General features: G+C 36.1%; 2 protein-coding genes across 3 annotated transcripts in view; one reads left to right on the forward strand and one right to left on the reverse strand.

The window, feature by feature from the left end:
• syne2b (spectrin repeat containing, nuclear envelope 2b) overlaps positions 1 to 1807 on the forward strand; it is a 90924-nt gene extending 89117 nt beyond the window's left edge. The window contains exon 130 of the mRNA XM_052571686.1: positions 392 to 1807. Coding sequence (XP_052427646.1) covers positions 392 to 602 — 211 coding nt within the window. The 3' untranslated portion in view covers positions 603 to 1807. The remainder of the gene's footprint in view (positions 1 to 391) is intronic.
• Positions 1687 to 22207, reverse strand: esr2b (estrogen receptor 2b). 2 transcript variants are annotated; one of them, XM_052571688.1, is made up of 11 exons: positions 21968 to 22207; positions 15790 to 15860; positions 12300 to 12785; positions 11195 to 11385; positions 8805 to 8921; positions 8085 to 8435; positions 7431 to 7569; positions 5321 to 5454; positions 3592 to 3775; positions 3268 to 3498; positions 1687 to 2522 (listed from the first exon to the last, which is right to left on the reverse strand). In XM_052571688.1, exons 3-11 carry the CDS (start codon positions 12707 to 12709, stop codon positions 2468 to 2470), a joined length of 1812 nt encoding a protein of 603 aa, XP_052427648.1. In that variant the 5' UTR covers positions 12710 to 12785; positions 15790 to 15860; positions 21968 to 22207; the 3' UTR covers positions 1687 to 2467. The 2 variants fall into 2 exon arrangements, with proteins under 2 accessions (XP_052427648.1, XP_052427647.1); XM_052571687.1 differs by lacking the exon at positions 15790 to 15860.
• Positions 22208 to 24789: the final 2582 nt, after the last annotated feature.

Genomic DNA, 24789 nt, shown 5'->3' on the forward strand with positions numbered 1-24789 from the left:
ATTTTTGTACCATTGTGATATATTTTAAAACTTTATTTCTGTGACGGCAAAGATGCATTTTCACCAGTAATTTTCAGTGTCACGTGATCTTTCAAAAATAATTTTATATAATATAGTGGTCAAGAAACATTTATTATTAATAATAATAAATATATATTTCTAATAATAAATATTATTATAATATTTATTAATGTAAAAAAAAATAGTAGGCTTCTTTAATCAATAAATAGTTTTTTTTTTTTTTTTTAGTATTTACTTAGTCACTTTTACATACAATTTTATGCATCCTTCCTGAATGTTTATTTTAAAAAAAATATTACTAAACCCAAACATTTTAGCAGTAGTTTAAAAAATGTTGTCTAACAATAACTGTCTAACTGTCTTTCTGCAGGGATGACAAATCTGAGTTGTCCCCAGCGAGGCCGTTCCTGTATCGTGTCCTACGAGCGGCTTTCCCCCTCCACATCCTCTTCCTGCTGCTGCTGGTTGTAGCGTGTCTGGTGCCTCTCTCAGAGGACGACTACAGCTGCACTCTTTCCAACAACTTTGCCCGATCCTTTTACCCCATGCTCCTCTACACCAACGGACCCCCACCCACATGAGAACAACTACCCGTCCCCTTCACTAACACACAGCCACAGCTCATTCTCTAGAGGGAATGGGACGTAGTCCAAGCCTCTCGGTTTACTCTCCTGTAGCTGATCCTGTAGCTCTGATTAATTTGAGTGAAAGTAGATTCAGTAGATTGTCCTGCAACAATCAAACCTTGTTCCTGGATCCAAGGACTGTTGCACATAGAGAGTGATTTATTTTCTGAGGAAAGAGCCTTTCCTCATGATGTATATTTGTATTTTTAGAGAACAGCAAGGACTCCTCATCAAAGGTGCACTCATTTTGTAATTGTATAGGATGTAGCAGCATATTCATTGAAACATTGAAATACTCCTTCACACAGATGTATTTATTTTTGACGTATAAATGACAAAATTGAACCCTATAGGTTTATGGGCTTTGAGTCGGCCTGTATTGTTAAACTAGAAGTCCAAGTGATTGGACTCGCTTGAATATCAGTTCATAGTTTCTAGGAGTCAGTGTAAAATAACTTTTAATGATGAATATATTTTATTTGTAGCTCTTTTAGCTGCCATTTTATTGGTCAAAGCCATGAAGGAGAGGCATTAGGGTGTGTGCAAAATGTATGTTTAATTTATTCAGCCTAAAGTTTGGTGGCTGTTTGGTGTTGTTTTCATGTGTGTGTGAATATTGTAAAACTACTGAAATTCTTTAATTATAATTGGTAACTGTTCTCAGTGGAGATAATAAATTATATCTGATTATGTTTTATAGTTTATAGCTAGAATTCTTCAGCCAGGGAAATCTGGTACCCTGATGTGTTTGTGTCTGGTGTGTTTTTAGAAACACATTTCAAAAGTATCCACATGACTGCATGTGGCTTTTATTTTATTTTTAACCTACAGAGAGTCTGGTGAAAGCCCATTAGTCGCTCTTTTACTCATACTAACTGCCAAAGTGTCAGAGACTTGGTTTTATAATTCATCACAGTTATTTAAAGAGTGCTGTTCGTTTTGTTGTTTGGTGTTTTTAATTGAATTGTTATAGTATAGATGAAATTATGGGTCAATTAAAATAGACTATGATATAAGTATCCATTAATCACAGAAAACATACACTTTATGACGAATTTATTTTGCAGCAAACCTTGCACTGCCAATGTCAAACACTGGTTGAAGACGATATAAAGATGTTTGTGGTTTCAGTTTTCCTACAAATAAACATTGTACAAATATGCACGTGTCCACTTGTTTATTTCCCACATATTTATTTATTATGCAGCTGAATACAATCAAATGAATTTAGTTTTGGTAGCTGTAGAAACGTACTGTTGTGTCAGTGTGTCGTCAGTATATTTTTTCCTGTTTTAAGCTTTAAATTAGGTTAATTCCCCAAAACCTAAACACAGTGGAGCTATTAACATCCTGTTAATTTGAGCGTCTCAGCCTGCTCAATAGTGGCATTGGCTCAACCAATCACATTCGTTTGGGATTGTGTTTGTCCAGCCATTGACAAAATATGGAGTGTGTGGGAAAATGTTAGAAAATTATTTCATGCTGCATTCTAAATGAGATAAATCCACTTCTGAAGGACATATCGGAATGATGGATTTCAACAGGTACAACTGATGGACACTTTGATGCAGATGATGACTTTTGATTTCAAAATGATGCAGAAGTGGTTTGCAAGGAACAGTTTTTTTCATCCCTTCGCAGTAAACCCTTCGAAGGGATTAGGGCAATGAGTGCCATTTGAAAGCCCTGTTTGGTCATCTAAGGGTTTATTTTTTCCAGGTCTGCTTTGAAACCCCCACGACCCTACGCAAGTGGCTTAGAAATTGGATTCATATCCGATGCTGCATGCTGGGAGATTTTATCCCACAAAAGGCATATTGTCAGTCTGTGTCCACGTCCACTCGATATAATGTCTTATCCACTGTCTCTTCAGCTCTATAGAGACAGACACAAATATGTGTTAGCTTGGATGAGAAAACCTTGTGTGAAATATATAATGATTCATGACTGTAGTTGAAGGAATGTTTCAGGTTGAACATGTTACAGCCTATTTAACATAGTTTGTAAAACAAACAAAAATTGCGTGAATAGGTAAACTTTTAAAAGGCTGCAGTTATTTAATCATAAATACAGTTAAAAAAAGTATATTATTACAATTTAAAATGACTGTTTTCTATTTGAATATATTTCAAAATGCTATTTATTCCTATGATGGCAAAGCTGAATTTCCAGCATCATTACTCCAGTCTTCAGTGTCACAGGATCCTTCAGAAATCATTCTAATATGCTGATTTGCAGATAATTTCTTATTATAAGTGTTAAAAACTGTTGTGCTGCTTAATATTTTGTGAAAACCATGAATTGTTGCTGCTTTAAAAAAATATATATATATATATTTTTAACATAGTAAACTATTTTGCAACAAAATCAAAGTCTTTGCTGCCACTTTTGATCAGTTTAATGCATCCTTGCAGAATAAAAGTATTCATTTATTTTTATTTTTATTTTATTTGACCCTACCCATTTGAATGGCAACCAGTTACATAATCTTGATTATCATATGGATATCTTGTGGTTATCTTTTGTTAAAACTTTTGGGTAGATATTTCACAAAATATGATTTCTGTATTACTAAAAATGGCTCAATTCAACACAAGTGTGCATGCTTGGATACACTCACTGTGGACTGTGTCGGGTCTCCTGGTTGCTCTCTTTCAATGCAGGCTGCTGTTTGGATGTGTGGAGGATCTCTGTGGTCTGTTGTGTGTCCATCCGGAGAGAGGCTTTCGTGTGAGCCGCTAGCATCCGGCTGCTCTGGGATGTGTTGGCATCCAGCATCTCCAGCAGAAGATCATACAGCAGCACCACATTTTTTCTCTTCATGGTTGACAGATGCTCGATGCCTTTGTTGCTAAGGATGACAGAAGAAAGGAACAGTGTGAATTTGAAAATTGAAACAAAATGCTGTGAAAGGATAGAATACGGCCCCAGTCTGCTGTGGTACCTGAGGTGACGAATATGTGAGAGCAGCATCAGGAGATGGGCGAGCCGGATGGACTGTTGATGTGAGGACAAGCCTGTCCTGGAGATGGTCCAAACTAGAGCATCAGTCACCGAGTCCAGCAGCCTCAGAACCTTCCCACGGCTCTCCACATCTTCAGGAGTCTGTGGCAATCTTGAACAGTTACCTGTTGATAAGCATACAACAGAAGTGAATCACAACATCTGATGCGGTTAAAGAGACAACTGTTAATTTTGTGATAATAGGACTGACCAAAGGTTACCATCTAGCCACAACCTTTTCATAGAGTCAGCAGTCAGGCTGTAGTTTTAACCCTGTGAAGCCTGACATATGAAATAATACCATGAAAAAATAAATTATTTTAATTGAATATGAAAAAAAAACATCTATTTATGTGGATTGTTTTTATCATATTTGATAGGCAAGGCAGGTTTTTATGGCTCATATAGTGTTATATACTGTAGTGAGATTATGGAGCTCATATGTGACTCAGCACTACAAAACCAGTCATAAGGGTACATTTTTCAAAATGTATACATGAATAAATAAGCTTCCCATTGATGTATAGATTGTTAGGAGAGGACAATATTTGGCAGAGAGCAACTATTTGAAAATCTGGAATTTGAAGGTGCAAAAAATCAAACCATTGAGAAATTGGCCTTTAAAGTTGACCAAGTGAAGTAGGGCTGCAACTAACGATTATTTTGATAATCGATTAATCTGTCGATTATTTTTACAATTAATCGATTAATCGGTTTATGTACTTATATTTTAGTTTTTTCCATTTTTTCCCCAACTAAATTATTAATAAAGGTTCTCACAATTTAAAGTAAAATCCATCAGAAGGTTGTCCAGAAAAAAAAATTGGACACACACAATAACCCTAACCCCACACACAAAAAACCTGCTGTGTGAAAAAGAGCAGTGAATACTTAGAAAAAAAAGTGCATTCCAAATATCTTTAAACATTTACCTCTCTCATTCAGTCATAATTAGTCTGCACGACTGAATTTTGAACTGGTAAACGACAAACTGATCCCAGAACATGTTTGTAAAGCTTTAAATGTTAACTGTTAAAAAGCAATGTTATCAGCTTTTACGACTAAACATTTGCAAACAACATTGTACTGGAGAATCTGCACAAATAAAAGTCTTAGGGGCCGTTCACATATCGTGCCTAAAAACACGTGGAAAACGCTAGGCGCGCCGCTTTCTCCTTCTTTCCAAACATAGACTGTATTATTTATATATTGCTTCAGCCCAGTAGGGCTTATTTATATATTACTTACAATATAAAATGTATTCTTACATTTACTTAAAAGCATTAAAGATTTCAGACCAAAAAGACATATCGATATCAAGGACATTTTTACAATTATACTAAAAGGCCTTAGTAACTCTATCAATCAAAGTTCAGAAGGCATGTTTTCAGCAAAGTTTTGATCATGTTGATTATTTAATAATTTACAAAAGATATTGATGTATCAAAGATGATAATAAGGTAGGCTTTATAGGGTTAAAACACAAGATGGAGGATGCATTGACATGATAACCCCCACCCAAGTCATGTAAATATAGTTTGCCAGTTGTAATTAGCATGCCCTACACTTATGCAGAGGAAGAAAAAAAACAAGATACAAACTGCATTTTAATCTCGCTCAATAACGTACACACACACACAAACACACACACAATCAGAGTAGTGTCATACTGGAGTTGAGAAGGATCATGGCTTTAAGGCAGACGTATTCCTCTCTCTGAAGCTTCAGTTCTCTGAATCTGGAGGTGGTGGCCAGCAGCATGTCAAAGATCTCCATGATGCCTTCAACACAGGTCCCTTCATCCCTGAACAAATTAGAGAGAAAGAAAAGGTATGACACAGAGATAAAAGGGAAAAGGCCAATCACTTAAGCCATGAATGTCTTGTGACTTATCACTCTGAAGCCACAAGAAAATGACATCACCACCACAGGAACATGAAAAAAATAATATGTCTTATATATATTTTTTATTTCATTATATGCACCATATATCAACGACAATAATAAAAGCAAAGTTGTATACATCTTTTACAAACAGCCTAACAAAATGGCAGGACACAGTTATACGAACTGTACTGAAAAAAAAGTTATCCAAGTACGTAGTGGTTAAAAAACATTTAATTAATTAATAGAAAAACAAGCTAAAGATGACACTAGCTAACATACACAGCTTATTTTGAATGAATACAGATGACCTTAAAGTGTCAGGTGAAAGACACAGGAAGTACACACTATCTCACACACATTCTTCTTTCTCACACACACGCACACACACACACACACACACACACGCACACACACACACAGACACTCACTGCTGTGTGAGAAATGAGTAATGCAAACTAAGCTTGTGTTATGAGAACACACCAAGGTTTGTTAAGACCCTAGAGATAATCACCAAGGAAGAGGAATATTTAATTCCACACAATTTAATAAACAGGTATACAAACATGCCAGCCATGCATAAACAAAAGAGAACAAAAACAGATCAGTTTTCATAATGAACTTCAAAAACTTTGTTCACGAGTCTCACAGTGTGTGTATGTACACACACAAACACGGCATGCACTGGACACACACAACTGAAGATTATCTGAAGGTCAATGAATAAATCCATTAAACATCAGTGTTTTTCAAATGTTACCATGAAGCAAGATACGAGCCAATCCCACATACTGTATGGAAGACGCCTTCAGATTTCAAACAATTCTAATCTAAAGAATTCTTCATATTGACAGCACAAATGCATTTTTGGGATATCTGGTTAATGTTGTTTTTTATTATGTCTCCTCTACAGAGAAAAAAAACACAGATCTGACTTTAACTAATTCAATCCAAACCACACTTCTTATTCAGTAACTTCCAAACTGTTATATTTCAGCTTGTTTTCCATCCTTCAGGTTTTGATATCATGAATCCTATGCCATTGCATAGAGAGACAATATGGGAGGAGTTAGGTCAAATTAGGAGTTGGAGATTGTGTGCAACAGACATTCTGTAAAACAGTAAAACTCATCACTTTTGGTTCGGGTGTCTTTTCCTGAACATTCAGATATTAAAATTTTATAAAACTCCAACTATAAGGACTACTAGCTAGTTTAGCTGATTACCTTAAAAGTCCATACACATCTTAATCAGTTCATACTAACTTCTCCTAAAAATGGATGCAACCTGTTTTCCAGGTTTGGCGAGGTGACGTTCAACATAAACCCCATTTCCAGTTTTCAAAAAAATGAACTCTGCATAGTTCTGAATGCTTTGTGATCATTATAACAACCAAAGCAGGTAAGCTGGAAAATAACCACCAAAACACACAAATCTGATATATTGTAGACAGTCAGTAAAAATTGATCATCTCTGGTCTTCAAGGTCTTTCCTGCAGAGTTTTGCTCTAACCCTAATCAAGCACACATGAACAAGCTAATCAAAGACTTCAGGGCTACTAGAAAGTATCATCAATCTGCAATCTGCAGGAAAGTGGACCTCAAGGGCCAGGGTTGAGAACCCCTGCTTTAAAAATCTATTGTAAAAAGTTCTATACAGTACTGTAGAAGTAAACATCCACATGTGCTCCCAACAGCATGAGCAGTTTCAGGATGTGTATGGCAAAGGTATTTCAAACTTCCTTTTACCCCTAAGCAAAGAACGAAAAAGAAATTTGCTGTGAGCATATCAGGGCCATGAAGGTGTGTCTATAACAACACATTCAGTATGTTCCTCTCCAGTGTGTCATCTGTGCTGTGGAAGGAGCTGTTTTCCAGTGTCAGTGGGGCATTTTACCTGTTGAGTTTGAGATCGGGTGAGAAGATGAGTTTCCCGGGATGATCCACGGATCTCCACATCAGTCCCAACATCAATATATCCAGCCAGCAGCATTCCAACAGATGCACCTGATCTGGCAAAGTCAGCTCCACAAAACCTGCGAGGAGTAACAAACACACAAATGTCTGTCGGAACACACTCTTACACAGCTGCTTGCCCTTCATATGCCGAAAGTGCTTGCACATACACACACACAATTTTTTATTTTATTTTTTGAATGCTTTTTGTCATTTCACTGAATGGACAAGCCATATTCTGTAAAATATTTTTTTTTATTCTACAGGAGGCAGAAAATCATTCCAGTTTGAAACAACATGAGGGAGATTGAATAATGACTGAATCCCATTAACCTTTTAGAAATGACAAATATGATCTACATATATAAGTACAAATTTTATTATACAGATTTTATGTATGTTATACATTTATATCTAACCAGAGAATGTATGTATATGAAAATTATATAGGTAACATACAGTATAGCAATATCACTCTCAATAAAGGATAATAATAGTCATATATTACATTTCCAGATGGGAAAAATTACGCATTGCTTAAAAAGTGCAATGTGTGACAGATAAGGAGTATTTCAGTATTTATACAAACACATACCTGGTATTTTCTTCGCCCAGCTGATCATGAGCACCAGTTCCTTGTCAGCAAGGTTGGTTAGTGACATCATCATGCTGGCCTCCGTGTACGGCTTCTTTATTGGCTCTCTCAGGTAAATCTGAGGAGGCTCCGCCTCCAGAATACAGTTGACCAACTGCTCTGGGGAGAGGTTCTGGCCACACCCCTCAGCTCTGTCCCCCAAAGGGAAGAGTGGATGAGTGGGACTGAGGGGAAATTCTAAATGAGGCTCGGAATGACCTCTGACCCCTATCGCCCCACCTGAGCTGTCTCTGATTGGGGGGTTGCGACGATGACGTCCACCTCGGTAACTGCAGCGCTCCCGTCTCACACCTGTTCACACACACAATTACACACGTGCATCAAAAGTGCACACTCAGCACAGCACACACTGTCCAATATGATAACACCTTAGTTTAAGGACCAGTTCTCATTATTGACTCGTTGCTTATTAGCATACTGGCTGTTTATAAGTACTTATGAAGCACATACTAATATAATTCATAATATAAAATAGCATAATATAACTATTACTAAGCAGCAAATAAGGAGTTTATTAATGCAAAAGTGGTAGTTAATAGTTACTTAATATTGAGAATTGGTCCCCAAAGTAACAAGTGTCCAAGATTATATAAAGTTTGACATATCCCCTAGGAAATAATAAGTGGCTACACACAAGAAAAGGAAGAGGCGGCTGCCTACCACACTTCATCATGCCCACTTCATAGCACTTGCGGAGTCGACAGGCCTGGCAGCTCTTGCGTCGGCTCTTGTCAATGGTGCACTGGTTGGTGGCTGGACAAATATAATCATTGTGACCTGAAGAAGATTGAGAGAAAAAAATTCAATTAAACTCACATCCTTGGATGTCTTGGTTAAATTAAGAAGAAAACACTTTTTTAAAATGAAATTTACTACCAATTTCTGAGTGAAACTAATTTTTTTGTATACACTCTCATTTTTGTATGGGATTAATTTCCAGAAACATGAGCTTATATTAGTAATAAGTAAGTTTGAAATCTTACCTTTAGAAATTAAGAGAATATAATTAAACGTACAATCTACCTTTCAAAAGCTTGAAAGAAAGACGTATATTTCAAATAAATTGTTTTTTTTTAACTTCCTTTCGATCAGAATTTTTTTTTTATCATGGTTTCCATGAACCTATTAAAGGGGGGGTGAAATGCTATTTCATGCATACTGAGTTTTTTACACTGTTAAAGAGTTGGATTCCCATGCTAAACATGGACAAAGTTTCAAAAATTAAGTTGTACGTTTGAAGGAGTATTTCTGTTCCAAAAATACTCCTTCCGATTTGTCACAAGTTTCGGAAAGTTTTTTTCGAGTATGGGTCTGTGTGATGTTAGATGGAGCGGAATTTCCTTATATGGGTCCTGAGGGCACGTCTGCTGGAAGAGCGCGCGCTCCCGTATAGCGAGGCTGAGAGCAGAGGCATTCACTGAACAGAGCGATTCACTGATCAGAGCGAGAGCGTCGCGAAAAGTCACAAAAGGAGTGTGTTTTTGGTTGCCAGGGCAAGACAACCCTGCACAGATTACCAAAAAAAAAACAGCATTAAGGGACCAGTGGATGGAGTTTATTTTTACAGAGCATCAACAGAGTTGTGCAAGTGTTTTTGTTTGTTCCCTGCATTTCGAAGATGCTAGTTTTACAAACAAGGCTCAGTTTGATGCCGGATTTGCGTATCGTTTATTTCTTAAGGATGATGCAATCCCAACGAGAAAGGGTCACGATCGTGTGTTGGAACCGCAGGCGGTGAGTAAAACTGCTTAAAATATCTCTGCCTCCTTGTTAGTGCATCCCCTCCCATGCCGGAGACCCGGGTTCGAGCCCCGCTCGGAGCGAGTCGTTGCTACTGCTGCTCTCGTTCAGTTTCAGCCTCGGGATCTGATTCTGGATCATAAATAAACGGCTGAATCTGACTGTAAGCCATGGTTTGTCTTGGATGATGTTTTTTCCTCACAGTAATGTCACAGCTTCCACATGCTCTCAACACAAAAGCCTATTCGAGCTCGTGACTCTTTAGCTCCGCCCACACGTCATGCCTCCAGCCGGTCGTGTTTTTCCGGGAAAAATCGGTACAGACTATCTTTCTCTTATGAATATAATAAAACTAAAGACTTTTTGCAGTTATGAAGGATGCAGTACTACTCTATAGGTACTCAAGATTATCAGGATATTGAGTGAAAACGAGCATTTCACCCCCCCTTTAAACAGCACAACTGTTCTTAAAATCGATAATAATAAGAAACGGGTGGTGCATGATTTCTGAAGAATCATGCGACACTGAAGACTAGACTGACAATTCTGCTTTTTCATAAGAGAAAAACATTACATTTTAAAACATATTTCAATATAACAAATAATATTTCCAAATATAATATATCCAAAACTGTTTTGAATCAAATTAAAAAGCTATAAAAGTAAAACTAAAAGTGACATACAGCCAAGTATGGTGACCCATACTCAGAATTCAGGCTCTGCATTTAACCCATCCAAAGTGCACACACACACATCATAAACACACACCCAGAGCAGTGGGCTGCCATTTATGCTGCAGCACCCAGGGAGCATTTTGGGGGGCTCAGTACATTGCTCAAGGGCACCTCGGCCATGGTACTGCAGGCCCAAGACTCGAACACACAAACTTAGGATTAGAAATCAAACTCTCTAACCACTAGGCCACAAGTTCCCCAAGTTAAAAGTAATAATAAAAAAAATCTAAACAAAAAAAATATTCCTGTATAATCCTTGGATTTGTTTGCATGGAATTAATTTAATCTGCGGGGGAAAAAAAGTGTAGTAGTGTAGTATTTGTAAATACTGATGTCTTCTGGCTTTTTGAGTAGTGTCTATTTACTGAAAGGTCAAAACAGACTCATTGGGGGAACTCAGAGGACTGGCCCTGGCATTCTGAAAGAAATCCATGCACAGAAAAAGTAGAGTGTTTGAGGATTTATGAAAAAAATTGCTTAGAAAAACTCAAAATGGCAAAACCCTCGATTAATTAACATGGTATTTCATCTGAAGAGCATGTGTTTATGTTAAATGGTTACCTTGACCAACGTTACCTTGAATGCTCCGTTTGAAGAAAGCCTTGCACCCCTCACATGACCAGACACCATAGTGATACCCAGAGGCGTAGTCATGACACACCGCACAGAAGTGTGTGTCTCCTTTACCCAAAATGCCTGGTGAGGGATTCAAGCCATCATCACCATCCAGTTGCTGCCCTAACAGCTTTGCATGAGTAAGGACAGAACTATAACAGAAAAGATGAAGGTACAGATAAAGAAAAAAAAAAAGGGCAAGGAGATTTTATTTTTTCTAAATAAATGTGAAGAGTTCTTGCTGTGTGAACTAGTTTTTATTAATTCACATTTATTTTTATATATTCCATAAACATTTTAAATTAAGTGTTTTTAAATATATATATATATATATATATATATATATATATATATATATATATGGGGGGGGGGGGGGGCGCTAAATGTTGCTTTGCCGACTAGCTGAGATAAAACTATTTTTCAATATGTTTTTATTTCAGGAAATTGCCCAGATCCTGGATCCTGGAAAATCCTGGAAATTATTATTACTGTTTAATTTGATAATTTTATGATCAATGTAACTTTGTGATAATATAATATATACATATGTATTTGCTTGTTTGGTACTGTTCACATCTGCCTAATTTAGCTAGATTTTACAAAGAAGTGACAAAGGGAATATTAAAAACATCATAGAACACAAGTTCAGTAATATTTCATACTATAGCTTTTAATGCATTTTTAAATTCTTATGTTTCATATAATAGTTTAAATATTTTTCCTGAGCTATGCACAATTATAGATAAATTTTCTCATTTGCATTTAGAATCATTTCTTCCCCGCTGTCCGCGATCCTATCAGAACAGACATGAACAGACGTGTTTTATCATCTGCCCTGCAATAAATCAGATTAGAAAATATCATGTATCTGCTCAAAAAGTTGCATGATTCAATAAACTTTAGCAAGCACCTGAATAAAAAAAAAAAAACTAAATTTTACCACATTTTATCTGGTAACAAGGATTTTATTGTCTCTATGGTAACAGAACTATCTCCAGCTGCTACTTGGAGATTAAAGGCAGATATTAATTATTAAGACACTGCATGTGATCTGTAGTTTTCCCACCTGCTCTGGTTAATGTGTGTCTTGGCGTCCTCCCAGGTGGTGTGTGCATGTGTTTCCCTGTAGGCCAGTGGAGACGGGCAGTGCAGAGACGGCGTAGAGTGTGTGGGGTGGGGAGGCCAGAAGATTGCTGAATTTAAAGGGACCAGGCTTTCGGACACAGGAGGATGAGTGTACCCCAGCACTGGTGAGGACACGGGGCTGTAGAGCGTTAAGGCTCCGTGGCTGATCTCTCCCCCGTGCGGTGGTGAATAATCCTGACAGGCTTCCACATACGGAGATGGAATGCAGATGGTCTGGCTGTCCATGCCGAGCTGGGACGTGTACAGAAGTGGTAAGATGTTAGGCGAGTTCCCTCGATTGGCCTGGACAGGGGAGGCTGACGCTGGGGCCGGACCAGTGGAGGAGCTCATTCTGGAGAACTCAAGCGAGGTCCTGGCTTAACAGACTACTGAATTGTAGGCCCAACTGTGTCAGAGGAAGTGCTTGCTGAAGGACATTTAAAAAAGGAAGTCAGATATCAGAGTAACACTTACACCCTCTGCATGTTAAGCATACAGTACCGTCCAAACGTTTGGGGTCAGTATGTTTTGTTTTTGTTTGTTAAAGAAATTCTTACTTTTTTAAAGAAGTACATTTTTTTCAGGATTTATTTAAAATTGTGAAATTGTAATGCCCACACTGTCATTTTGATTGGATTCATGCATTCTTGCTGAACAAAAAAAAAAGTATTAATTTCTTTCACAAAAAAAAAACTTTTAAACAGATCATGTGACACTGAAGACTGGAGTAAAAGCTGCTGAAAAATCAGCTTTGCCATCACAGGAATAAATAAAATATTAAAATATACTATAACTACCAACCCTAAACCTTTAAACTGTAAAGTACATATTGCACAAACCTTTAATATTTCCTGTAAGTGTCATATACAGTTAGTAATGCCTGCATTTCTGCAATGTTTTTTTTTAACTGTTTAATTAATGTTTTTCTACACTGTTTTATTAGCAGATGAAAATCCTTACAAAATCTTCTATGAAAAAGTGACTGGAAAAATAGAAAAACGTCACAGAGGAACATGATGCATAGTTTCAAATAATTATTTCTTCTGTCCAAAATACATGATGCAAAGAGACTGCAGAGGGAGGTAAACAGCCTCGGGTTACACTGCTCTCTTCTTGTAGATTCATCACACCAAACCAGACAAGATAACTGCTTTTTTTTGGCTGGTGGAGTGTTTTGAAGATGACATATTGAAAGGTGCTACTCCAGGAAATGAGGTAGCATGTGAATAATTTACTTGTGATTGAGGTTATAATATTCTACTCGCAACTGTCCAAAAATGCTTTAAAGATTTCAAGTCAATTTCAAAGATTTGTTTCGGTTTGGATATCAGTAAAGATATCTATAACTATAAGGATCTGTCATTTTCATGACAGTGTAGTCTTGGCCTAGTGGTTAGAGAGTTTGATTCCTAACCCTAGGGTTGTGGGTTTGAGTCTCGGGCTGGCAATACCACAGTGAGGTGTCCTTGAACAAGGCATTAAACACCCAACTGCTCCCTGGGTGCTGCAGCATAAATGGAAGCCCACTGCTCCGGGTGTGTGTGTGTGTGTGCACTTTGGATGGGTCAAATGCAGAGCATGAATTCTGAGTATTGGTCACCATACTTGGCTGTTTGTCATGTCACTCACTCACTCAACTTGTAGATGGTCAGTTAATGGAGCATAAAATAGAGGCACATCAGGTCAGCATTGGTTTTAATTCAAATGTTTATTTAGTAAGAGATGCAGAGGAGAAAGTTCTTTTAAAATGTTTGTCACAAAGGTCCAGAGTCCACTGTGCTTCATGTATCACTGAAACCAGAGATGAACAAATAAACTATGAGAATTCCCAAAAGAGCCTGAATAAACTGCAAGGCAGCATCTGTGTGTGTGTGTGTGTTTGTGGAAGAGAGAGATGTATGTATGAGAGTATGTAGCCACTGCAGGTTCATTAAAATAATTCAAATCAGCATCACCTATGGTGTCACCAAATAAATCATTCTTCAAAAAGAAAATTATTTTTGAAAATAATGTGTTCGAGGTGTGTTTTTTTTATACAAATATAGAAAAACAACAAATCACAGTTGTTAGAATGAAAGCAAGAGAGGAAAACATGAGAGAGAAAAAATGCAGATAACCACAATCGTTACTAAGTAATTTCTTTTACTGGTGTTTACCAGTATATTGAATTATGCAGTTTATTGTGTAGTGTTTTAGAGTTGAACTTAAAAAAAGCTGTAAATGATGGCTTCTTTTCCTTGTTCTAGAAGCACACATAAAGACATCCATCCAAATCCTCCTACTCCCCGTGGTGAAAATGAAATTAAGAGAGCTGTGTGTTTGTGTGTGACTTTCTGTTTCCATAATCTGTCTCTATATTAGATCAGAATCACAGGACTCTCTTGAATTCACTGTGTCCTATGACTAAAAAATTGTTTTCTTACTTAGTAAACTTGCCTTATTTTCTATCACAGATATCCAAACATTCATAAAGCAAAACACATTTACTTGAGAAGCAAACTGATTTAAAATTAAGTCTTAGTTCTGAAATATTTAACAAAATAAACTGTGTTTGCTTAAAACAAGAAAAATAACAGCCAATGGCGTCAGAAAATAGTCTTGTTTCCCCTTTGAAATAACTTTATTTGTCTTACCCCATTGGCAGATATGTTTTCTTGATTTAGGCATAAACTCACATAATTTTGATACATTTGCCAAAAAAAAAAAAAAAAAAATTTCTAACAAAAATAAATAAATAATAATAATAATAAATCACTTGATACCTAAAGAAATGTTGCTTCTCAAGTGTATCTTAATAAAAAATAAAATAAAATGGAAAACAAGTTAAAATAAGGAATAAGAAATGTTTTGCTGCAGTTTATTTTAAGATCATGTATATTATATTTTATTTTGATTTTTTTAAAGCCATCATCATATATTGGGTCTAAAACAATGCCTGAAATCCCTTTACAGAGAATCATTACATAATTTTTTTAGTAATTCTCAAAAGTTAAAAATATTTTCTATATATTTCATGCAGGTGAAATCACTCAAAAACTCTTTATTTAGTTCAGAATTGTATGGGCATTACTATTAATTATGTTTAAGAGATTATGTAAAAAAAGAAAAAAAATCTACAAACACTCAAAACTACAAACTTTACTTTAATTCCCAGCATTCCCTTTTCTCTAGGCTAAAGGGCATCTGTGGGTCTTAGGTCAGAGATCTGGCCTGCTGCCTCAGTAAACACAAAGAATAAAGGTGAGATGTCGCTGAGCTAACGTTATTACTGAAACAACTCCTGAAACATTGTGTTCTGTCTGAGAGAAGAACACAAGTCCATAAAGAATATACCCGGAAACATTACGCTGAACATTCTCTGTAAATGCAGACATAATAAAGCACACATTGTAAATAGAACACATACAATAAACCAGCACTAATAAACACACCAGTAGTATGCGAATGACTGCAATGAGGAGGCAAAGTCCACTGTCTGGGTCTTGGGTAATACATAATATATCTGATAAGGAAAAAAAAAACAATTTTAATTTTAAAATAATAATAATTTTTTCCAGTGAGGGCAAAGACTTCATTGATCATTCAGAAAACATCAGCTCAACTAATATTTATTATTATTATCAGAGTTGAAAATACCCTTACTGCTTAATATTTTTGTGGAAACTGTGATACATGTATTTAAGGATTCTTTGATAAATAGAAAGTAGAGATGCACTGAACGCAATTTTCTTGGCCGATTACGAATTCCGATTTATTTATTTTTTTTAAGTGTGACATGCCGATTCCGATTTTCTTTCTAAAAACTATAATTTTAAAGAGTTTTAAAGAGTCATTTAGTCCTTCATTCAACAGATTCATTAAAACGGCTGATTATTTCAGAAACGAGGCAGGTGACTGCTGTCTTTATGAATGGGTTACTGAATCACAGAATCACTTGCTTCGTTAAAAAAATTTGATTCATTCAATTAGTGCCAATCCTTATGAAGCCCCGCACATGGCATACAGGGAAAAAAATTTAATAGTGTGCAAGATTTACTAATCAGTTCCCTCAATTTATAAATTATGCGCACGATTCACTAACTCGAATTAATAAATTGTTCGCACGATATAGCATATTAAGGGAACAAATTATCAAATTGAGGGAATGAAATAGTAAGCATGTGCACATTTTAGTACATCAAGAGAACTAATTAGTAAATTGTGTGCACAATTTATTTATTTTTTCTTGCATGTCATGTGCGGGGCTCCGTAGATCGTAGACTTCTGGGGGCCCTATGCAAAACTGTGTCAGCGGGGGGGTGGGGAAGGTAGTGAAGAGGGGTATGAGTGGTTATGAACGAATGAATGAAACGCATTTGATGGCATATAAAGTATAATATTATATTATGCTTTTTATTAATTTTCTTCATTGTAAACAGTGCACAAGAACAGCATTAAGAATGGGACAGAGAGAGACAGGGGGTGTATGATAGCAGGTTCCCACACTTTCTAATCAATGATTCTCTATGACCTTTCTAGCTGTTCATGCTACTAAAGGAGAAGAATTGTTAAAAAATAATTTCATAAGGAATTCACTCAAAAGAAACAAATTTGGCTGTTACAGTTAAGCATCTACATATTATATTCACTACAGAAATGTTCATTGCTGTTCCATGGGGTTTAAAGGGGTCATATGATGCTTTTTTTAAAATCATAATTTTATGTATTTAGTGTAACAGTATGTTGACATGCTTTAATGTTAAAAAAATATATGTTTTTTTTTCAAATACCCTTCTTTCTTTCGTGAACATTTGGGCGGCATTACGCAAGTATTTCCACATAGTGACGCAGACATGTGGGGGCTCGTTTGAATGAACCGTTTTTAGGGGGACGTGGCAGAGTCTTAACTTTGATAAAGAATATCTCTTTGTATTAGAGACTTTAGTCTTTGCAACTTTACAGATCTTCTTCATGCACCAAGAGCCTGTAACACTCCAAAGAGAAAGGAAAAATTGAAATCGCATCATATGACCCCTATAAAAATTTTAAGCTTTAAAAGTTTCCAGGCCTGGAAATCACCATTTTAAAACCACTGGAACCCTGGAACTGAACTTGAACATCCCTCATAAGCACCTGTCTGGAGCAGGTGCACTATTGTTCAAGCCATAACTCTAAAATGCTGTCCTTGTTTTATTGCAATTTTGCCATTCAATTTATTCAACCATCTAAGACCTCTCTGTGAATAAAAATGAGTTCAACGGAGGCAGAAGAGACGTTACCTCCCTCTTTACCTTTATCTGCCTCTGTCTCTATAATGAAAATGGAAATTGACTTTATTTCTTTAATTACTTTATGGGAAAATGCAGTTCATACAACATTTGGCTTCATAATCTGTAATATTTGTTTTGTTTTATTGCTATCTTGTTGCTTGTTGTCTTACACAGACTCCTTGGAAAACACTACTGACAAACACACTGGAATATGATACACACATGCACGTGTGAAACAGATGGTCTAAGAACAAGAGCACAAAAAAAATCCATTAAACTAAACAGACTGCACCTTATATTTCAACATATGAAAATCACACATGCAACCATGCCAAAAGTTTAGATTTATTATACTTTTAATAACAATTTCAAATATTTTTAAAGCATGGTCATGGTAACTCAAGCAACTTTTGAATGAAAATTTCATTGGAAGACAGAGAAAGCACTTCCCTCCTGTCGCTCTTGTAAAGCTCAGATTGGCTACAATCCAGACACACATACCACTGAACAAAAGGCCAAGGACAGGACAAAGAAACCCCTACACATATCACACACACAAACAGTCCCTGGGAGAACTTTTCTCCATCCTAATAAGGTCCTCCTTCCAACTTGAGATTTCTTTGAACTTACACAATAATTACGTTTCAATTTATATCACATCAGGCATATGAAGCGCACATCACCTAACTGAGCCTTGCATCTGCAACTGAAGTAAAGCTTCAAATAAATAATCAAGCACACACATCTGTGTATACACGCACGTTCTTCATGCTTGAAACCACTCCGATCGCTGACACTATTCATGCTTTCCTAATTGAGGCTTGCTTCTTTTGCAGGGAGTGAGGGATGATAAGAAAAGCTGCTCTAGACTGAGCATTCTCTGGCACAAATATTAAGAGAGAAAATTAGAGAGCATGATTTCTGAGATTACTAAATGACACAGACTGATTACAGTCTATACATTTTGATCCAATTCTCCTATTACTTGTCACACAAACCTGTCACCAGAACAGTCCACTCGCGTATGTATGTGTGTGTTTTTGTTGTGCCCATGGATAACACCTCCTGCTGCTAACCCCAAACCCAGCAATATCTCATTTAAATGCTTAAAAGCCATTACACCTCTAGTAGCTTTTTCATGAAAACAGTATTTTACAGGAGTTATAAGTAAACACAGCAAATGGTTTATTTGTGCATATGTTAAATGAATAATAGTCTAGTGTTTTTAAAAGGATGCCATCTGTAGCCATCATCACAAATACCACTGATTTTGAATGATAACAGGCCATTATATCCAGTGTGAGTTCTCATCCATTGCTCAAGAGGACAAGGACCTCTGTCTAAACTGATAAAGAGTGTTTCTTCCCCTTCTTCACATTCTCTTGGGTGTCTTCCTGAGACACATGAAATGAAGAGGTAATGTCTCCCAGCAATTTTCAGTATGTTCTATATGGAATTTTTTAAAAGGATTTTGGAGAATAAAAAAAAAGAATAATAACTGAAAGTTCTATAACACAAGGGACAGAAATAATAATGAAAGTGGATGTACTGGTGGTCCTCACGCTAAAAAAAAAGTTTTGTCAGGTAACCAAAGAATGTGGTATCTACATTAGCTGGTTTTATTCAAGTCAAAAACATTGCATAAGACTGAATCAACCTGCCACACTGAGTTACTCTTTACACTTTTCACCAGGAAATTTTGGCCAAGACAACTCTTGCATGTAAAACATTTATGTGAAAAGACATTTATACATAGAAACATTTTGTATTTATCTGATAAATTAACTATCTTTAATTCAAGCATGTGCTTTTGGCAGTGTAGATGTAGTGTGTGCAGGCACGTTCACAGAAAACAAAGATGACAAATAGCTGTTCCTCAAAAACTTGTTTCTAAAGGGTTTTTTAGTGCCACCACCACTCATAAAACAAACTGAATGTTGTAGCAGATCCTTGTTTTAGTTACATGGGGTTGTGGTTTTGGATGATGTATCTGCAGAACAGATATTTTGGAAGTCTTGCCCTTGGCCTCTGAGATTCCTGAAAACAGGAATACTAAACTCCAACAGATGGTCATTTTAATACCATACTTAATGAATGTGTTATCTGAAACACTCTTTTTGTAATAAATTACACTGCTCAGGTGGCAGTCTGTTACACATTTACATTTATTCATTTAGCAGACGCTTTTATCCAAAGCGACTTACAAATGAGGACAATGGAAGCAATCAGAAACAACAAAAGAGCAATGATATATAAGTGCTATAACAAGTCTCAATTAGCTTAAATGCAGGACACGTAGCAAGGGCTTTTAAATAGCATAATAAATAAAAAGAAAACAGAAAACAGTTATCCTGTCTCATTAAAATTTTATGATCTCCTTCTGTCATTGAACTCATGCCTATAACTCATCACTAATGTTATTATCTTTTTATTATCTGTTAATCTTATCACGATCCACATTGAGTAATAGACCGTGTTTGTGCAGAGACAATAAAAACTGTCTGTCAAGGCTTTTAGCATTAACATTTAAATTTAATTTAATTAAATTAATAAAAAAAGTATTAAAAATCAATCAATAAATAAATAAACAGTATTAAACTGTTATTCCAAAAGTTATAACATCTTTTTTATCACTGGCTTAAACTAGATTAGGACTGTTTTGAGGAACCTAAAGAGGAACTCCCTTCCTAAAATATAAACCGTGAAATAAATATTTATTTGATTTTATTTTATGTATAGAAGAAAGGATAAAAAACTATATTGTCATTTGCGTTACATAAAATTATTATAAAACATGCTTATTATACTTTTTATATGTTATATTTTCTAGCATACCCTTGTTGCTCTTTTGGGGTCCCTGGGCAAAGTTATATTGAAGCACACTTGGGTTATCGTCACCTAAACATCAAATCATTAGGGGACAGCGGGGTCGAAAGTAATGTAGGACAAAAGTAACAAAGCGATTTTCTCTGAGCCTCTTTCTGCATTTGCATTCCCAGCTATGACAGCATATTCAGCAAGCAATCCTTGACGGAGCTGAGAAATATCACGTGATTTCCTCATTTAAAAGTTGTTATTTTTGTCCCACTACAGTGACAAAAAGTATTTATTTTGTTCCAATGCATGCTATATTGTGAATTTCTGTGTCTTGCAACATTTCTTACAAATGTTTATGTCATATTATACCAAAAGAATATGTCTGAGTGAGGGTCAGAAAGACAGACAGAGGTCTGGTTTTATCCAGATGTTTTTGAGAGGGCGTTTATATCGCATTTATATTTAGGTTTTAGCCATGTCTTAGCCTTTACATCTCCACCTATGAATTTGCAGTGTTTCCAGATGTTTTAAAGCACATTTTCAATTTATGCATAAAAACAACTGATGGAAACATAAACAGGCCTACTGTTACATTATGTTTAGAGTTTTTTTATTATGCTAATGTAATTACATTTTTATATTGTACATTCTGTTGAAAAAACATTTTATAAAAATAAATTGAAATTGACGATAAAAAAATTACAGTCAGGTTTTGAGGCATCTGATGAAACTTACATTTAAAATGAAAATTTGAAAATGTAATTTAATATTTTTTTTGCAAAGATAAAGGACAAAATATGTTTGCAGTTACATATTAACAAGGTCACAATCAGGCATATTTAAGAAAAATAAGAGTAACAGAAAAAAATCTATCTTTTATTGTTGTGTTACTTTCGTCCCAACTGATGGGGTCGAAAGTAACAATGTGCGGCTTCAAAGTAAAATTATACTGAAAACTTTATACATTTCTACAAAATACCACCTGGTGTTGATGGACCACACTTCTGAGTTACTGGCCACAGCAGAAATATATACAGTATATGTCTACTACAACATGATCTTTTAAAATGATGTTTTTCTGAAAAATGGTACTTTCGCCCCTGCTCTACCCTACATTTATTCAACCACTGCAACACGTTTCATAAAGTGTTTTTGTTTTCTCTCTCTTTCTATCTCTCAAAGCCTATTCAGCAGCCTACCAAGGCAACATCTTTGGGCATCATATGCGCACTCTTTAACTATTTCAAAAGTGTTCAAAGTTTAACAACATCTTGATTAGTAAACCTTTTGTGTCAAATGAACACTAACAATTAACGCAATGGTAACCATAGCTTCCGGGCAAAATACCTGAGTTACTATAGTTACTGTCACTTGGGTAAAATCATAATCCTTCAGACATTGTAAGCTTTGAGTATCTCTTTCATTTTGTTCAGTTTCTGTTTTGAAGACAGTGGTAACTATCACTAATTTAGCACATTTTTAATGAAAGGAAATGATGATTACCGCTTTAGTACGGTGGTTAAATAGTTAGAGATGCACTTACCGACAGCATGCAGGCAGCAGGTGAGGTGAGCTGGAGAGAACAGAGCAGAGATCTGTTTGATGAGCTGGAAACGCGCTGCGCAGCCTATATATCTGATTTACTGTGCGCACGAAGAGAAAGAAGAGCACTGAAGTTAGCAACAGACGCAAGAGAGAGAGGGAGAGATAGAGAGAGAGAGAGAGAGAGAGAGAGAGAGAGAGAGAGAGAGAGACATGCAAGCACATGCTAGTGTCCTAATAGCGCACTTTGCCTGATTGTACTTTGGCAGAAATCAGTTTTTGGATATAAAGATTAGAAGCGCGCGTCACTGGCAGCCGCGCCCTCCCGGAGCCGCCCCTATTAACCGCGTGAGGCAGAGATTTACAAGTTATGACAAATCAACGGGACTAGAGGAAATTACCATATCATACCACACTTCACCATGTCCATGGTCTAAGTTCACGGTAACTAGTGTCCACCAGAATTCCTTAATGTGATTTTACCACATTAAAACACTTGCAACTTATTTATATTCATTGGTCTGTGAATTTTTTGTTTATTTATTTATTTTCAGGTATACTGACCTTATAATACAGTTTTGTTCATACATTTTAAAGACAGGCGCAATCTTCTGTTGATGCTCGTTCTGCACTGCAACTGAGTGATCTTTTGACCGCCTGGAAGCTGGAACAGTGCGCCATTAAACGTCAAGTAGGCCTATTTTAACAACTTTTAAACAAAACACGTAGTCATATCATATTTAAACGTAATAAATGAAAAATAAATAAATGATGAGAGTACTTAGATGGTAATTACAGAGTCTTCAAAGAATCGCACAGCGAGCTGTTGCTACCTTCTCTCGCTAACGCGACTTCTGCTTCGCGTTTACGTAGTGCGCGCGCTTTGAATAACTTGAAAGTCAACTATGATAAATTACTTCAAAAAGTTACGCATATAGGCTATAGCTACTGGAACCATGCAACTATGCACTTGTACCTACTCGTACGACTCCCCCAAGCTTTTTTATTTAACTTACTTTGGGGGACGCCATTGTGATGCACTTTTTATTAGCCTTTTTCTTAATCTTAACTAAAACATTTAAATAAATAAAAATGTACAGGTGCACAGCAATATTTGCATGCGCTGTTGAATAGCTACAGTCCTTTTGTTCTGACACCTGAATGCAGTATAATGTAAAAGTTTTCAACATTTTTTTGTTTTTAGTTTTTTATACATATTTAATTTCTGACAGGAATGAAAAAGGGGCCATTAGAAATACAAGTAGTTTAACAGGACTGTACTGTTGTTTAAAATGCTAATTGTTCAGCTGACTATATATATTATATATATATATATATATATATATATATATATATATAGTCTTTTTCTCAAAACGTATTGCTTGCCAAACCAACATATTAAGACTGTAAGTAGGCCTATCCCTTATAACCTCATTTTCATCTGCAAAATACCTTTGCTATGACTAAGGTCTAATGAGCTAATTAGTTGGAGTTAACTAATTTTGCTCCAAATTTATTTATGCTGGAACTTTCTCAATTTCTTTCAATTCACCTCACCCCACTAACTTTTAAAACCCTTAAACTAAAGTAGCCTAATTAATTTTTCACAGAATAGTGAAGTGGCCTAATCTGCAAATTTTGGTATTTCTTCATGGTCCAATAAGGCTTGTCAGCTCCAATTCAGTTGGCAATAGCGAAACACAAGCAGGAAAAGGAGACAAATTAAAGAACCGTGTGTTCCTTTTCAAGACCTCTCCATGCTTTGCTGGGGAATTGAGTGGAGAAAGACTGAGTAAGAGAAAGAGAGGGCACCGAGTTGAATTTTTCATTCAGTCATATGCTGCTCATACCACTTCTCGGGAGGCGAAGTTTAATTTTGCAGAATGCCATTCGTAATTATTTCTGAATTACAGTTATTTCTCCAACTGGTTTCCGTACGGTAGCAGTAATGGCAAATGCCAGATGGAGTGGGCAGAGAGTCCATTATCTCCTGTAATAGACAGCGGTGGAAAAATGAGCTGGCATTTACTTTCCAAAATGGATCTATTGGTTGGTTTAGGTAATGGCCCTGGACAGATATTTCAATAGATAACTGGGTACCCCAGTATTACATCCCAGCTCTTCATTTAAACCAGTTTAGGTCTGATCTTAACATTATAAGAGAGGAGTACAGAGGTATAGAAAAGAAAAAGAAAGAGAAAAGGAAATTGAAAAAATGTGATAAAAGAATTTCAGATATTGACAAATGACTACCAGCAACGGGGAGCCCTCAAACTGGGCCTGGGATTTGGTCCTAATGGAGTTTTATGATGCTTAATTCTGCACAAATTAAACATTTTTGCCAAAGTCTGTTGCACATTATTTTCAGGCTCAGATTTATGTGAGTTTGCACACAAGTAGTGATCTCAAAAACTGAGCTAGAATCATATTCTTAATCCTCAGACACTGATCTCAAATCAGACTTTCCAGGAGAGTAAACTGTTTACTTGAATACATTTTAATGTAACTTTTCAGTACAAAGACTTGAATCCGTCAAGTCAACTGTTAAAAAAACGACTTGTTTTAAGGTTGTCGTGTCCGTGAACTGGCTGGTTAAAGACCTTCTCCAGTCTGAATATTAGACTGCACTCAACCCTTCTGTCTCTATAAAAGAGCAACACACACTCTTTTTCGGAATAAAGCAGCCTTTTACCAAGGCCAGAAGTCAATTCTTCTTCACTTTTCTGTTTCTGTGTAATGCACACTCACTCTGGCTGCTGATTTTCTCACTTTTATTACATGTATTCATTTAGACTTAATCATTTAAGATATGATTTTATCCAA

This window comes from Carassius gibelio, chromosome B13 (genome assembly GCF_023724105.1).
Source record: "Carassius gibelio isolate Cgi1373 ecotype wild population from Czech Republic chromosome B13, carGib1.2-hapl.c, whole genome shotgun sequence".
Taxonomy (NCBI): domain Eukaryota; kingdom Metazoa; phylum Chordata; class Actinopteri; order Cypriniformes; family Cyprinidae; genus Carassius; species Carassius gibelio.